The 17,356-nt window shown below is 43.6% G+C and overlaps 1 protein-coding gene and 1 long non-coding RNA gene across 2 annotated transcripts in view; one reads left to right on the top strand and one right to left on the bottom strand.

Annotated features, from left to right (window-relative positions):
* Nucleotides 1–8,142, top strand: part of CAPN11 (calpain 11) — a 32,555-nt gene extending 24,413 nt beyond the window's left edge. The window contains exons 17-22 of the mRNA XM_083434681.1: nt 85–149; nt 2,030–2,098; nt 2,273–2,351; nt 3,015–3,131; nt 4,125–4,183; nt 4,906–8,142. Coding sequence (XP_083290807.1) covers nt 85–149; nt 2,030–2,098; nt 2,273–2,351; nt 3,015–3,131; nt 4,125–4,183; nt 4,906–4,932 — 416 coding nt within the window. The 3' untranslated portion in view covers nt 4,933–8,142. The remainder of the gene's footprint in view (nt 1–84; nt 150–2,029; nt 2,099–2,272; nt 2,352–3,014; nt 3,132–4,124; nt 4,184–4,905) is intronic.
* LOC310674893 overlaps nt 1–17,356 on the bottom strand; it is a 457,828-nt gene that overhangs the window by 348,571 nt on the left and 91,901 nt on the right. The window lies entirely within an intron of this gene.

Below are 17,356 nucleotides of genomic sequence, written 5' to 3'. Positions count from 1 at the left end.
TCAGACTCCTGGCCTATGCTGTGGATATCTCTGAACATCCCATCCAAGTGTAATAACAGTGTGTCTCTTTCCTCCCTCGGCCAGACAAAGATCTGAAGACGGATGGGTTCAGCATGGATTCTTGCCGTAACATGGTCAACCTGATGGATGTATCCTTTCTGCTGAGAAGGGAGAAATGGGGAGGGTTATCTTGGTCAAAGAAAGTGGGGCAAGGATACAAATCTGCTCATAGCATAGAACTCTACAGGCAAAGGTAGTTTTGCGAGGGGGGGGGGGGAGTGTTATTGTATGAAGCTTAATAGCCTAAACCTACTGACCAAGTTTGCACATCACAATAAGCTGTAGTTAATGGTTATCCCTGACTTCATTTAAGTCTGCACCAGGGATCATGCTTCATTTCATTCCCCAAAACCCAAGATTTGTGCTTAGCTTACTGATTTGGAAACACCAAAAAGTAAGGAATTGTGATTTGTTTTCTCCAAGTAGATGTGAGGAGGGAGAGAACAGCCTCTTAGATGCTAACATGGTTCCCTTTAGATATTGTACTACAGCTTCCATCAGCTCCTGCCAGCATGGCTTCTGGTCAGGGATGGGAGTTGTGTATACCATTATCTATGTGAAGGGAGCCCCTGTGGCCTCATGATGTGTTCATCATTTACGAATGCAGAGTAGGACAACTTTTGAGGTAGTTGCCTCTTTATTCCTCTTAGTTGTAGGCAGGCAGTTGCTTGCAATTGTGCAGCTTCTGTGTATAGTTTGTCCTAGCCCTATAGCAGGCCAGAGACTTATTGTAACTTGCAATTGTTCGGATATTGTGGGAGCCGATCTGTGTTAGTTGAAGGTCATGCAGATTCTCTGGCTTACTCATGGTCGCACTGCTCACAGAAGTGTATTAGGCCACTGTATTTTGTTGCAATTCCCCTCTTCATACACGTGTGTAATTAGTGTGTGTGTTGTGAGTTGTGCTTTGGAGGCAGTTGTCTGCTTACATTAGACACTGCAATGTGTCAAGATCTTGGGAGCATTCAGCCAACAAGATAAATGTACCATGAGATGGGCCTTATTTTATCTTTCTTTTCCAAATAATTTTTATTAGTTATCCAAATTAATACAGTGGTACGTCGGGTTACAAACACTTTGGGTTACAAACTCCGCTAACCCAGAAGTAGCACCTCGGGTTGAGAACTTTGCCCCAGGATGAGAACGGAAATCGCGCGCCGGCAGCAGCAGGCGTCCCCATTAGCGAAAGCGCGCCTCAGGTTAAGAACAGTTTCAGGTTAAGAATGGACCTCTGGAATGAATTAAGTTCGTAACCCAAGGTACCACTGTACAAATAAAACTTAATTAATTTAATTTAATACATTTTTTAAAAATCAGGTTTCCCGCTCCTGTTGCCAACATATGTCCATCTCTTCTGTTGTTGCCACATTCTTTTTTCTTGAAATCCTCTTAAAATCCTCACTAGATGTAGATGGGCCTTTTCTTCCAGTACTGGAATGAAAAAATATGGAGAAATATTTTCTGTTGCTAGCCCTTTCTTGCTAAAATAGAACACTATCATTATGTAAATTTTCTTTCCCCTCTCTTCTACTTCACTTTTCATTTCACGTTCCCCCTCTTTATTTTTTGGAAGTGAAAGTGTGTGTGTATATCTCATTCACTCAATATCATTGTGGCCTAGTGCACGATTCCTAGCTGTGCATACCTTTCCCTGCTATTCTCGCTTAAATAGACTGTTTCATTCTATTGTACAGAGCAGTTCAGAAGTGCAGCCGCTCCAAGGTGGCAGATGTGTGGTACTGATAACTGCAAAAGCATTAGGCTTGTCCACCTGGAAGACAAGGGTGGGTGAGGTGAACCTGGAATCCAGCCAACACTATCTCTAGGCTCCTTGTTTCTATCTTCTGCCATGTTGAGCAGTTAATGAGCTTACACCTTCCTCCTCTATTCAACTCGCTCCCCAATACTTTGGGATTAGAAGTCCTCCTTTTTGCACTCAATGTCTTCCCTTGACTCTTCTGCTCTTCAGAAAGATGGCAGTGCTCGCCTGGGCCTTGTGGAGTTTCAGATTTTGTGGAACAAGATTAGGACCTGGCTGGTAAGAGAAGCAGACTTGGCTTTTGTGTGTGTGTGTGTGTGTGTGTGAGTGAGTGAGAGAGAGAGAGATGTGCTCAACAGAACCTTCGGTGGGAGGAAGGGGCTTAAGGATGGCAAGAGAGTGTGTGTGGAGGAAGCAGAACCTCAGCATCACCTTCTTTCTCTATCATGACAGAATGTCTTTCGCCAGCATGACCTGGACAAGTCAGGCACTATGAGCTCTTATGAGATGCGCCTGGCTTTGGAAACATGTGGTAAGCATGGAAGGGGATGTTTCCAAACACTTTGGTGGTGGGTTGCTGGGATCCTTATCGGCTGCAGACCCTGACATTGTGACTGTGCTATGTAGTCTGAATCCATACCGGTCTCCTACAATAGCATTATTTTCTAATCGCTATCCAGGGCTTTTTTTTTGCCGAGGTGGGGGACAGAATTCATTTCTCAGAATCTGAACACAGAACCACTAAACAATGCCATCTGAGGAGGAATGATGGTCTTTCTTCTCAGACTTCCTGTGTGGAAGCAGTTCGGCCTTTTGTTTCTAGTGCCGTACCCCTACTAGAACAGCTTTGGATTTGGCAGCATTCATCAGAACTGCACGTGGGTAGAAAACAATATTCTGTGACTTGAGAGCAAAAATTCTCCTTCAGCATTCCTTTTCTTAAAAAAATCAGGAAGGACATTTGGCAACATCTGTGTGGTAAATATAGGCGCAATCTTAGACCAATACAATCAGCCAAAGATGGTCCTGGGCCCTATTCTCTTCACAAGTTTTCACACTCTTACCCCACCCCCCGGGGTGCAGTGAATATTGAACTGTTTTTTCTGGCCTTGACTCTTATGCTGAACCTCATTAAGGCAGAGAAGGCCTCAGTTTCTTTCAAGCTGGTTTAACACTCCCATTTCTACCTTTTTAGGCTTCAAACTGGACAACAAGTTGCACCAAGTGGTGGTGGCACGTTATGCTGACGAGTCACTGGGCGTGGACTTTGATAACTTTGTCTGTTGCTTAGTCAAGTTGGAGACGATGTTCAGTAAGTGGTTCTGAGAAGGGAGCCATTTCTCTGGGCAATCTGCCCAACGGCGTGTAGGAACATGCCTTTAGGCCTGAAGTGCACACAGTTGTATTTCTCTATTGGTGGCAGTTGGTATAAAACAGCTATCCCAGGCAAACTGTTCTTTTGGGGTGTAGGTAACGGCTACACAGCTATCACTCCTTATTAATTTCAACTGGGTTTCTCCTTGAGAGAAAGGAGGAGGAATTAGCTCCCTCCAGACAGGCCGCTGCTTGTGGTAGACCTTAGATAATATCTTAGAGGTTATCACTTTCCTCTGGTGATGGTTATATGGACTCAGAGGGGACATAACACCCCCCACACACTTGGCTTGTCAGTGTTTCTGCTGTAATGGACATTCTGCCAACAGTGAGGATCAATTTGAGCCCCTCTTGGCTTTTGAAATGTGATGGTGTTTCGCCTTAGGATGTATGTAATATATCCTGGTTCCTGGTATACAACAGATTCTCAGTGTACCAACTCCTTGCCAGGTTTTGAAGGGCAAGTCTCCTTTTGACAGGGTTTAGGTAGGAACATGATAAATCAGCCAAGAGCCACATATAGTTCACCGCTCTGACAAGAAGGATATTTTAACTATGGCCAGCAGGCCGCCAACTGAATGCATCAAGAAAAATAAACAGGCAAGGAAATTTATGAGTAGGCATTTTTAATATTCATTGTGCCTACAAGCCATTAAAGGTCAATTCAGTGCTTACTGGATTTAGCTGAGGCCCAATTCCAGGCATCCTTGGACAGGCCATTTCGGAAGTGGTGGTCTGCCTGTGGAGCTCCATCTCTAGATATGTCTGTATAGTTCCTACTTGTTTTGTATTTAAAACATCAATTTAAAAGGATCTGGATTGCTCCAGCCTTTATTTGTAAGTTTCCTTAGGGACCACCTTGATGAGAACAGATGGAACAGAAGTCTTTTCGATGACTGATCACCTTGTGTTTTCTCTTAAAACTCTGTAGGATTCTTCAATAGCATGGATCCTGAAGGCAGTGGGAGTGCTGTGATGAACCTCGGTGAGGTAAGAAGACTGAGTCAGGACTTGAAAGGTGACAGAAAGTGCGTTCACAATATTGCAGCCCTGCTGTCCCTTTCAGAGCTCCTGTCATGCGTTAAATGTGCGGAGGACACTTAATTGATTGCATCAAACTATTCATTGGAAAGGTTGGCCACTGAGAAATTGGAAGGGATGAGAAGGTTGACAGCAGAAGGCTAGGCGGGGAGAAGTGACAGGAATGAAGCCAGGGAATGAAGAGGAATAGCCCATGTTTTTGCCATGTTCTGCGGAGAGAACCATTGTGTTTTGGTGATGGGTTGAAAATGGAGAATAAAGGAGGAAGAGAAGATAAAGGTCCAAGGCCTAGTGCCTTGTTAATTTGGTGGCAAAGTGAGGCGCTGGTCTCAGACAGCGAATAAATGTAGGGAGACCATGAAGGCAGCTCCCTGGCTGTTCCTGCTGTGTCCCTTAGCTATGCCCTTCTACTGGAAGCCTGTTCTGCAACTCCTCATCTAGTCTATTGTCCTCAGACGTGGTGGAGGACAGTACTAAAGTAAGATTCAACTGCCAATCCAGTAGAGTTCATTGGGGAGGGTACCATCTTGTCCTTTGCCTTGGGTAGCCAAATATCTTGGGCCACGCCTGAGTCAGATTTAGGTGGTGGGGGGAGCAGTTTATGGTCCAGTTCTTCATCTACCTTCTGGGCCCTCACAGGTGTACTCACTCTTGCTTTCCTTCTCTCACAGTGGCTGATGTTCACAATGTGCGGCTAAAGAAGAGACAGGCGTTTGCTGAGACGACCCTCTTGGACTGGGCTGCCCCAAGTGCCTCCCTTACGTTAGGCTGACTGACCTAGGATGGCCCATTATCCCTATTTCTTCCTCTTACCTCCTCATTCCCAAGCTCAGAGCCTGCTTCCATTTTCCCCCTCCATGAAACAGACACAGCCGGTACCCTGTGATTTAAGCTCCCTTACATCACTTATTTAGGGGGATCAAAAGCTTTTCTATGGGAGCTGGGCAGAGAAGGAACAGCTCTTATCCTGCTGTGAGTGTGGCTTGTGGTAACAGCAGCACTTAGGCGATCAGGGGGTAGTGAGAGAAGTGCATGGGTGCATGTTGGGCCATTGCATGCAGACATTTGTGTAGCTATACCCTTTGCCAGGAGGAGGCCTGCATGCCTTCACAGTTATCAAAAGGAGGCAGGGGTGCGGTTGTGCCCTCTTCTCGAAGGTTGGCCTCTCCCTACTCACTGGCTACTAGCAAATTGGATCTTGCACCGAAATCTCGCTTGTTCTCTCGCCGCTCTGAGCATTGCAAGATCCCCTGCTCTGCTTTTCTCCAGTAAACTCGGTGGCAGGATGGAAAGGGATCTGTGTCCCTTTAACTCTCAAAGAGTTTTCTGAAGTGGTGGCATGACCTCCAGAGCTGGTGCCAGAAGGGTGGTGAAGTCAGTGTTATTTGTCAAGACCAATAACAGGCCCCGCTGCCCACAAGTGCCACCATTCTCGCTTTGCACAGAACATCCATGGAAGTTGGAGGCACAAGAACAGAGGAAACTGCCTTGGTCCATCTAAGCATCAGCATTTCTCCCCTAACTGGCAGTGTGGCTCTCCAAGTATATCCTCACTTTTACTAGGATATGCTGGGGATTGCACCTGACACTTTCTGCATGCAAAGCAGACACTGTCTACCACTGAACTACAGCAGTTTGGCATTAGTGGGAGAGAGTTATCTGTTTGCACGCTAGTCTCTTCTGAGTTAAGAACTGCACTGCAGCCTCCTTGATACTTGCATGCACACTGGTGAAAGAAGAGGGCTTTGGATAACTTCACATTTCTTCAGGTACCCAAAGCATCAGAGTTCTTGCATCATTAGGACCCAGTACTCAGAATAAGTAATTCACGCTTTTAAAGGCCAAATTTTCAAAACAATAAAACATCACAGCTGTGGCAGTGCTTTCAATCTCATTGTTACATGTTTGGGCAAGAACCCTTTTTAAAAAGCAAAACCAAATCATTCAAGAGTTGGGGAGGACCCCGCAGGCTGCCTCAAGTGTCACATGAACTTGATGCAGTACCCCTAATAGGTGAAAGGATCCAGAAGTGAAGAATGAAGGATTCTGGCTCCTTGCACCTGATGGGTTAGTGACAGCTGGGAGCACCTGGTACTGCTCTCTTGCTGGATTTGTAAGCACAGGCTTGCCTAATCATTACAAGCCTTGCGGAAGCACTCTAATAGTTTTAAAACCATATAGTAAATACACAGATTAGCCTAAGCAAAGGGTGAAGTCCCTTGTTCTGAGGACCGTTCCCATGCCTGCCTTTGACTTGCTCTGTCGCCTTGGCCAAGTCCTTTTTTATGCTTTTAGCTTTTCCCTTCTTCTGAGTGGAAAAATAGATACAAATTCGGGAGTGTGTTGCTCTTAGATTGCTCATTAATGCTAATGGCTACAGTGTAGTTGAATGCAGTGCTGCCCCTTTCCATCTATTTCCTCTGATGAGGACAAAGATCCCCACTTAATTGCCGTTCCAGCTCTCTGCAAGCCTTCCAGCCTAGCACTGTAGGCAGCCTGAGGCAGGATTGGTTTTCTACTGCGACGTGTTCCCAAAATGGCTGCCTCTCTTTGGATTTACTAGTACAGAACAACTGCCAGCCTTTGGTGCTACTTTAGCATGGATCAGAATCTCCACTCCCTGTTAAAAACGTCGTTGAGAAAAGGGGGGGGGTGGTAGAGTCATAATATAGCAAAGCTGTATGAGGTGGGGAAAGGGAAAATCTTAAAAGCCACCTGAGTTATTGCAGTTGCCTCATTTTGTTGTCAGTTGTAATACCTGAAGCTAGTGGTAGGGAGGTTATTCTTTGGATTGCACCTGTAATAGGTAGCACTTGGCCCAAGTCATACCTCATGCCTGGCTCCTGAAAAGGGGTTCTGAATTTGGTGTCCTGAGCTAAACCAGGCAGATTAAGAAAATGGGAGTTTGCTTTGCATAAATTCTGTTTCTGAGGCTGAGATTTTGAGAGGGCTAGGATGCCCCAGTAAGGTCAGAGGCAGATAAAACAAAACATGGATGTGAGGGTTTTGTGTATCCATTCAGGGCTGAGGTCAAGTACTTCTGAGAGCAGAATACAGAGGTGTGTGCTGAAGGCATAAGGGTTAGAAGCCCTACTCTGCCACCTCCATGTGCAGGCTTCTCCAAACACTGCCAATGCACTCCCAAGTTAATCTCTTCCCCATCTCTCTTTAAAATTTGCCAAAAGAAAACTGAAAATGTTCTGGATGCCAAATTCCCATGCTGCATTCTTCACTTGTCTAGCCCTTAGTCATGCTGCTTAATTCGTCACCCATTTGAGAATGTAAAATGGGAGTTTTCTGAAGGGTACATTCAAGCCAGCTTTGCACAACCCAGGCCACTTAATGGAAAGGAGATGCTTAGGTGAGATGCAGCCAAATTGGATTTTTCAAAAAGGAACAGTAGTGAGTTCAGATTCTACAGCAGGCATCCCCAAACTCGGCCCTCCAGATGTTTTGGGACTACAACTCCCATCATCCCTAGCTAACAGGACCAGTGGTCAGGGATGATGGGAGTTGTAGTCCCAAAACATCTGGAGGGCCGAGTTTGCCTATGCCTGTTCTATAGTTCTTCCATGTACTCTCATTCTTTCCTGTCTATATCATACTCTTCACTCCCATGAGGGCATTTCCAGCTTCTGGGTCTTTTCTTGCCTCCGTTGTGAGGAACCCACATGCGGCATATCCTCCTGCCCCATCACCAGCCCAAACCCCTTCATGGCCCCTGTCTATATCCAGGCTGCTCGTGCCCTTAGTGCTTTGTTGCAGGGACCCACAACCACCTGCTGCCTTAGAATTCCTGCAGAACTTGGCTGCAATTATAACCACTTCAGCTCAGAGAGCAGAGCTGCCTCCTCAGTCTGATTTGCGACATATGTGAAATAATAAATAAAGATATATATATCAAACTACGTATGTGTGGGTGTTGGTATGATTAAAAAAAAACTATTGGGGGCAATTTCACGTACTAGGAGCCATTTGAAAGGGAAGCTTTCAAACATCTACAGAATACTTTAACACACACCATACAATGCAATATTGTATTGCCCTGCTTGCATTGCTAACCACCACCTGTCTCCAAAACCAAATCTCCACAATTTGGTAGGCCTGGTTGGCTTCATCTCCAGTTCCCCCATCGTCTGAGGCTGCTGCTGCTGCAATGGCCCAGCAGCTTCGAGAGTCCAGTTTGTCATCACACTTTAGTTTGCAGCGGCACCTGTCTGGCTAAGCAAACTGCAGCACAACACTATTCTGACATTTTTATTATATGTATGTAGAAAATGTTGATCTACACATTAACCAACAGAAAAATAAATATATGCCTGCAGGCCAAATAGTTTCCCCTGCCTTTAGAAAACGTCTATAAATGTCAGGTTTCCTTCTGTGCATTATATATTTGGGGAAGACAGGTATTTCCCAGAAATAGTTTGTGCGCAATCCAATAGGAGCAAAATAAATAGAATTTAAAACTATTTTTGTTGAGGTAGATGCAAAGCAAGTTGCATTGCAAAGCAAATATATAATAACAGCTGTAACTCCAAGTTCAGATAAAAGAGTTTGCCAACTGACACCTAGTATCTTGATGTCAACATGCCTTTTATTTATTTAGCAGCGTTCGTATAACAAGGAAAAAAAAGTCTTAAGAGGCTTACAGAAGTGGTATAAAATATTCAGTAAAAAAAAAAAAAAATGCACACAAGCAGGCATTAAAAAACTGCAACAGAGGTGTGTGCCTGATACAAATAGAGAGTTCCAGAAAATCGCTACCATGCTAAAAAAGATTTTTCAGACTTCCGGAGGCGGCGCGACCGGTAATGGCTGCCTTCTCCGAGTAAGGAGAAGGGAGCTCCGCTGTAAACGGGTCGTCCGCTACGGCGAAGCGGAGACCCATTCAGGAAAACCACAGGTGGCAGAAGCCTGTGGTCTCGGGACCCGGCGGGCGCCAGAAGCAGCCCCCAAAACGTTGAAGGGACCCCGTAAGGGGCTCCGGATCGCGGAGGGGGTAGCGGCGCTGTGGGTCGTTGCGCAAACAGCGAAGTGAAGCCGCGTTGCTGTTGCCGGTCAGCGCTGTCCTTTCTTCCTGCAACTTTTCTGAATTTTGGAAACTACAACCCGTGAGTAAATTTGGACATTGAAAACTTTCTGAAACTTTTGTCAACTTTCTGAAACTTTTTGAGAACTTTCTGAAACTTTTAAAACTTCTTTAAAAAAAGTTGAAATTTGGCTGAAAACGGAGTGAGGATAAGCAGGAAGCCCATCTCCCGCTATACTGAACTTTAAGCAAAGAGCAGGAGGAGTGGAGACAAAAAGTTATGCGTTAACTAAATGCTGGCACCCTGTTAAAGCAGTTTTCTGAGTGAAAGACTTTGAGCTATTGACTTTTGCTGGTCATATTGGGAGTGCATTGATACTCTTCTTCTGTGGAACCAGTGGATTACAAAATAAATAAGAATCTCTGGTGCTGGAGCTGCCTGGAAGAGCACCAGTTTGCAACTTTGGATACATTGAATTCAGGTTTTGAAACATTCTGAGTTGGAACTGGATACTTTGAAACTGTTGCAGTCAAGGCACTGTAAGAAACACTGTTTTGCTTTAAGTTTTACTCTGCTAAAAATAATACATTGTGGAGGCGATGGACATGGATTTAAATTTACAAGTTTAACTTGGATTTGATCTTTTCCCTGAAGACGTACTAAGCTCCCTCTAGAGGATTTTGGATTTACAGCAGTGACTTTGTCCTACTTTCCCTTTCCCGGCCTCTGTTTGACTATTGTATCTGGGACTCTGCTTTCTCATGGGAACAACTTGGATTGACCTTGGATTACAGATAACTTTGGAATGAGTGGCGCAAGGAGAAGAGGAAGGACTAAACAAACAACTCTAACTTTATCTGCAGCCTCACAGCGCAGATCTTCTGTGCCGGCCTTGCCTTCCACTTTGCCTCCAGACATAGAGGCGGCCTCCCTAATACAGGCAGGGGAGGGAGAGACAGAGGAGCTGCACCTGGGAGATATGGCTTCAGGGACAACTAGCTCTGTCTTGGAGAAAATTTTGGAGAAACTGGAGGCTCTGGACAAGAAGGCTGATTTGCATACAGCTAAAATTGAACAGAACACAGAAAGCTTGAATAAGCTGACTGGACAAGTTGCACGGAATGCCCAGTCTATTGGAGAATTAAAGGAGGCTGTAGGTGAAAATCGTAAACTGGCTGAAGATACTAGTCAAAGACTGGAAGAACTTGAGAAAGAAGTAAGACCACTCAGCAAACAAGTTGGAGAACATCAGATTTACTTTTCGATGACAGAACTGCGAAACAGGGAGACCAACTTGAGGATACGGTCAATACCAGAGGTGGAAGAAGATAATTTTATTGAATTTCTAACTAAGGAATTTGCCAAGTTTTGGAAGTTAGAGGAAAAAGACTTCAAAATCGTATCTGCTTTCAGGCTTGGCAGAGTCAGAAGGACAGAGAAGCCCAGAGATTGTTTGATAACACTGAGATCAAAGGAGGAAAGGGACAAGATTTTGGGCCTGCACTACGAAAAGTCACTAGACATTTTGGGCAAGAGAATTGAAATCTACAAGGATATTCCTAAGCAGTTGCTGGACCTTAGATCTAACTACACGGAATTGGCAAGACTGTTGAGAAGCAACGCAATTATCTTCAGGTGGGAGTTCCCACAAGGATTATCCTTTACCTACAGAGGGAGAAAGATCAAAATCAAAACAGTGGAAGATAGAGACAAGTTTTTGGGAGCACACGGAGAAGACCTCCACAAAGGACTTGGATTGCCAGCGCCAGAACTTCCAGGGGAGCCCGCCCCCTCGGATCCTCAAGGACCGGAGAACAAGGTACCACCCCAGAAAGAATAACCAGACCTATCCAGGATGTCTCTGCAGCTTTTGAGCTGGAACATAAATGGCTGTAACAGTCCCGAAAAAAGGTCTAAAATTTTTCATATTTTAAAAAAGGAACAATTGGACATTATATGCTTACAAGAAACACATGTGATTAGGCTCCATAGAAAGGTGTTAATAAATAAAAGGCTTGGTCAAGAATTTATATCATCGGATACAGTTAAAAAGAGAGGTGTGGTGATCTATGCAAAAGAGAGCCTTTCACCAAAATTTCTCTTTAAAGATGAAAGTGGAAGAATTCTCGCAATAGAAGTACAGTATCAAGGAGAAAAAATTTTGATATTAGGAATTTATGCTCCAAATGAAGGAAAATCGGATTTTTATAAGAAGTTGCACGAGACCATGCTGGATTATCTGGATTACAACAACGTCATCATGATGGGGGACATGAACGGGGTAGTATCAACAAATATGGATAAGTCACAGAACCAGAACATTACTAAAGAGGGAAGACTACCTAAGACCTTTTTTGAAATGACTGACAATATGGACTGGGTTGACATCTGGAGAGTTAGAAACCCCTTGGGAAGAGAAGGAACATTCTTTTCTGAAGCTCAACTGACTTGGACACGAATCGACCAAATATGGATAACTAGAAGTCTGGCACCTAAGGTGAGGAAGGTGAAAATCTGCCCTAAAACATGCTCCGACCATAACGCCTTGAGAATGGATATGACATTGATCCCAACCGGCTCCTTTAGATGGAAGATGAATGATGGCCTGTTTAGAGACCAAAGAATTGTAAAGAAGGCCCAAAAAACTTTAAAGGACTATTTTGAGATTAACTTGAACACTACGGTGGAAAAAAGAACTATCTGGGATGCAAGTAAAGCTGTGATGAGAGGGTTCTTGATTCAACAGAATTCTTTAAAGAAAAGACTGCAAAATGAAAAGAAAGATAAAATTCTGGAAAGTATCAAAGAGTTGGAGAAGAAGTTAAGATCTAACCCGAAGTCCCAACCGATTCTGAGAGAAATTAAACTTTATCAGGCACAATATTCCAAACTGATAAATCAGGAAATAGAATGGAAGATTAAAACAATGAAACAAAAAACTTTTGAATCGGCAAATAAATGTGGGAAACTGCTAGCCTGGCAGCTGAAAAGGAGACAAAGATTAAATACAGTAACAAACTTAGAGGTTGAAGGAAGGAACATTCAGAACCCGGGAGAGATTAGAAAGTGCTTCCAGAGGTATTTTAAAAAGCTATACACTCAAGGGCCACAAGATGAAATAGAGATTACACAATTTTTGGAGAGAAATGGATTAGCAAAGCTGTCAGAAGAAAATAGAACAATTTTGAATGGCAAAATAACACGACAAGAGATTGAACAGGCCATCCAGAGTCTGAAACAGGGCAAATCACCAGGGCCAGATGGACTGACCTCTAACTACTATAAGACATTGAAGGATTATCTGATACAACCTTTGTTGGAGGTCAGTAATGAAATAATGGAGGGGAAGAAGGCGCCTGAATCGTGGAAAGAAGCATTTATCACATTGATTCCAAAGTCAGAAACTGAAAAGACACAACTCAAGAACTACCGTCCCATCTCCCTTTTAAATGTGGATTACAAAATATTTGCAGATGTTTTGGCACGAAGATTTAAGAAAGTTTTAAGTGAGATAATCCATAAAGACCAGGCAGGCTTTCTCCCGGGCAGACATATGTTTACTAACACAAGGAACATCATAGACATATTGGAACTTTTACAAACAAACATAAACACTAAAGCAGTTTTAATTTTTATAGACGCGGAGAAAGCCTTCGACAACATATCTTGGAAATTTATGAAGGGGAATTTAAAAGAAATGGGAGTGGGACGGGGGTTTGAGAACGGGATTGAGGCAATATATTCAGAACAAAAGGCTAAACTGATAGTTAACAATGTGGTTACAGAAGAGTTTAAAATTGAAAAAGGTACACGACAAGGCTGCCCGATTTCCCCATTACTGTTTATTTCGGTTCTGGAAGTGCTCCTGAATATGATTAGGGGGGACAGGTTGGTGGAAGGGATTCAGGTCGGAGCGAAACAATATAAACTTAAAGCTTTTGCAGATGACCTAGTTCTGACATTACAGGAGCCGGAGTCTAGTTTGAAAAGAGTACTACAACTGATTCAAAACTTTGGTCGAGTGGCAGGATTTAAGTTAAACAAGCAAAAAACTAAAGTTTTGGGGAAAAACTTGACAGATACTGAGTTGGAACAGCTTCAGAAAGAGACAGAACTAAATGTGGTTAAAAAAGTTAAATACCTAGGGGTAAACATAACAGCAAAAAATCTGAGTTTATTTAAAGATAATTATGAAAAATGTTGGTCAGAGATTAAGAGAGACTTGGATAGTTGGTCAAGACTAAAACTTTCTTTGTTGGGCCGAATAGCCGCCATCAAGATGAATGTATTGCCAAAAATGTTATTTTTGTTTCAGACACTGCAGATTGTAGACAAGACAGAGTGCTTCCGGAAGTGGCAGAAAGATATTTCTAAATTTGTCTGGCAGGGCAAAAAGCCCAGAATCAAATTTAAAATATTAACAGATGCGAAAGAAAGAGGGGGCTTTGCCCTGCCAGATTTAAAGTTGTATTATGAAGCTGCAGCTTTCTGCTGGTTAAAAGATTGGTTACTTCTTGAAGATACGGATGTCTTGGATTTGGAAGGTTTTAATAACGCGTTTGGATGGCATGCATATTTATGGTATGATAAAGCTAAGATAAATAAGGCCTTCAAGAACCATATTGTCAGAAAATCAGTTTTTAATGTCTGGACAAAATATAAAGACTTACTGGAGAATAAAACTCCGAGGTGGCTGTCACCCCTGGAGGCTAAGGCTCGGAAAAGAGCCAATATGGAGGCCAACTGGCCAAAATATTGGGAGATAATAGAAAAGGATGGTGACAACTGGAAATTGCAGAGTTTAGAAAAGATGAGAGACAAAGTGCGAGACTGGTTACAATATGCTCAGATTAAAGAAGTGTTTAAAAATGACAAAAAGCTAGGATTCCAAGTGGAAAAGTCAAAGTTAGAAACTGAACTGTTAGAACCTAAGACTAAGGTACTTTCAAGAATGTATAACTTGCTGCTGAAATGGAACACACATGACGAAATGGTAAAATCAACAATGATAAAATGGGCGCAGGACATTGGGTATAATATTATGTTTGAAGATTGGGAAAGGTTGTGGACCTCTGGGCTGAACTTCACTGCATGTAATGCGTTGAAGGAAAATGTGATGAAAATGATGTATAGATGGTACATGACCCCTGTTAAACTGGCTAAAATATACCATTCGTCTGATAGCAAATGTTGGAAATGTAAGGAAAATGAAGGAACATTTTTTCACCTCTGGTGGACCTGCCCTAGAGTGAAGGCCTTTTGGGAGAAGATATATAATGAATTAAAAAAGGTGTTTAAATACACCTTTACTAAGAAACCAGAGGCCTTTCTCCTGGGTATTGTAGGCCAGAGTGTGTTAAAAAAGGACAGAACATTCTTTATGTACGCAACAACAGCAGCAAGAATATTAATTGCCAAGAATTGGAAAACTCAGGAGCTACCCACTGTGGAAGAATGGCAGATGCAACTGATGGACTATATGCAATTAGCCGAGATGACCGGCAGAATTCGAGACCAGGGAGAAGAAAGGATGGAAGAAGACTGGAGGGAATTTAAGATTTATTTACAAAAATATTGTAATTTGGCTGAGTGTTGAATTGGATGCCAGTGCAGATAATTGTCTACCATTAAATTAGATTTAAGGCTGAATTATATGTCAAACCAAATTAAGATTATTAATTAAGATGAGTTAAATGATAATTTGTTTGAAATAAATTTAATAATGATGTAAGTGTATGCGGGAGGTGTGGGGGAGTCCCATGTAATAATTGAGAGATGTTAAATGGACAATGATAAGTTGTGCTTATCTAATATATGCTTTATTTGAAAACTTCAATAAATATATATTAAAAAAAAAATAAAAAAGATTTTTCATGTATGGAGTAAAAGTGTGGCATATGATCAGTGTCAAAGATTACAGGTGCAATCTTTACTCCTTTTGGCAGAAGAAGAGAAAAGCTACAGAGTCAAGCAGAAGGTAAATTGGGGCAAGATTGGCTGTTTGTTTACCAGAAGGTTACTCCTCCCAGGGGTTTATTTTTTAGTGTTCTATAGTGTTCAATTTCTCTTGGTACTATGATTTTTATCCAGAAGCCACTAGGTGGCAGGAAAGCTCTTTACTCAGCCCTGCTGAACTCCCAGACTCCTATCTGCCAGTCCTACTGCGATCTGCAACTTTTCCAGTTGGCTGGATTCCAGCAAAGTTGTCCTGCTGGCTTAAACTCTGGAAGAAGCCTGTATTGGAGTTAATGAAGAAAGGGGTTGACTCAAGAAAGGCAGGGAAGGGCTTGCCAGGTTGGGCATCACCTCCTCCCTCTCACACCACTCACAGCCGTGAGCCCATACAATTCGGTCATCCTTCCAGCTTCTAAAAGTACCTTGAGGAGAAAGGAATGGTGTGAAGAAATTTTTTTTTTTTTTTTTTTTTTTTTTTGCAAAGGCACTTGGCCACCTCTTGTTCTTTCCCCCTTATTTCTATAAAGCTTGGAGAGATTGCAGTGCCCTAGCCTTGTGGGCGGGTGCCCTTCTGGCCCATAGAAATCCTGTCCTTCAAGGGGATTAAGGCCCCTTGTGTTTAAGTGGTTGTGCCTTGTGTTAGGACAGCTCCATGGACAGCAAATTGAGAGAAGGATTGCGTCAGAGAGAGGGAGCGGCCTGCAGGCGCCAAACAAAGCCATACATATGTCCATTGCAGCTGTGCTGCCTGTATATCCAGGGTCTCAAGAGGAACACGAATGGTAGCTTGGGAGACCACAACAGGACACACACACACACACAACCTAATGTGAGTATTGTAGATGATATGTTAGCTCTACAATGCCATGTCCAAGTGTCTGGAAACCTATTGCCTAAAGATTCAATGCAGAAGATTTTGAGTATGCCTGGCCCAGAACAAGAGATCTAGAGGAAGGACAAATCTCTCCTGCATGTTAGCAACCAAAGCGGGGGGGGGGGAGTGCTGTGGCGGACCTTGGTGTCTCAAATTTCAGTGGCGCCCTGTGTGGTGCCAAAATCTAGCACCCCACCCCACCTTTTGCCTTCCATTGGATAGTTGAGGCACCTGCTGCGGTACCCCAGAAACTCTGTGCCCCTAGATCAGCCTGTGGGAGAGAGAGGGACTCCAGAAGCGTGGATTTCAAAAAATCGATCTGAAGCTCTTGGCCTCAACTGTTGCAGTAAATGAGCTGTTAAAGTTCACTTCCAAGTGGTGATTTTAATGGTAAAGAAGCTAGCACTTAATATCCTTCAGCTTGGAATATTTACAAGCCCTTGTGGAGCACCAGCGGACACTTTTCTGCGCTCCTTTGGCAATGAACACCGATCTCACTAGGCGGGTCCAGCCCAGGAGCCCTGTGCCAAGGCTGCAACAAGAGCAGATCTTGTTCTTTTTCCACCTGGCCGTTGCATCTCTGCAGCTCGGCCGTCAGGGTGCTGCTCGATGAAGGCTAGTGAGAGCACTGGAAACATGAAGAGCTTTCTCAGAAGCCTGGGGATTAGCACGGCGGGCAAGGAAGCAAGGAAAATCCAGCACTTCCGGCCTGCTGGGCTTGGGAGAGTGGACCACACACGGCACTTGCCCGTGGGCAGCCTCTGTAGAAGGCCAAAGCTCTTTCCTGTGTTTTTAGGCAAGCCGTGGCTCATAGCTGGATATAAAAAGCTTCCAGGAAAACTCCTACAAGTAAAGAAGGTGGGCACTCATGTCACTCAAACCAGGGTTCTCCTTCTCTTGGCTGAAACAGATTACTCAACAACTGGTTTCCCCCACATATATTTAACCTCCCCTCATCTGGACTCTGAGGTGAGAAATTATGGGATAGGAAAAGCAACCACCAGGAGAAGCCATTCCCATGCACTCTGAAAACAAACAAAAATGCTCCGTTGTATATTGCTTCAGGGTGCCTCACAGGAAGTGACTCATAAATGAAATAAATGCTAACAATGGCAACAAAAAGAGGGATTTCTGATTCTGTCAGAAGTCTCTTCAGATGAAGAGCAGGGCAGCTGGGATCTACCTAGGCCCTGAGAGGGCCCACTTAATTCCCATGCCCCAGTCACAGCACTTGGATCTAGCCATCCTTTTAATTTGCCACCG

This window comes from Podarcis tiliguerta, assembly GCF_965153285.1.
Source record: "Podarcis tiliguerta genome assembly, chromosome: 3".
Classification (NCBI taxonomy): Eukaryota; Metazoa; Chordata; class Lepidosauria; order Squamata; family Lacertidae; genus Podarcis; species Podarcis tiliguerta.
This window is presented reverse-complemented; position numbering and strand designations above follow the sequence as displayed.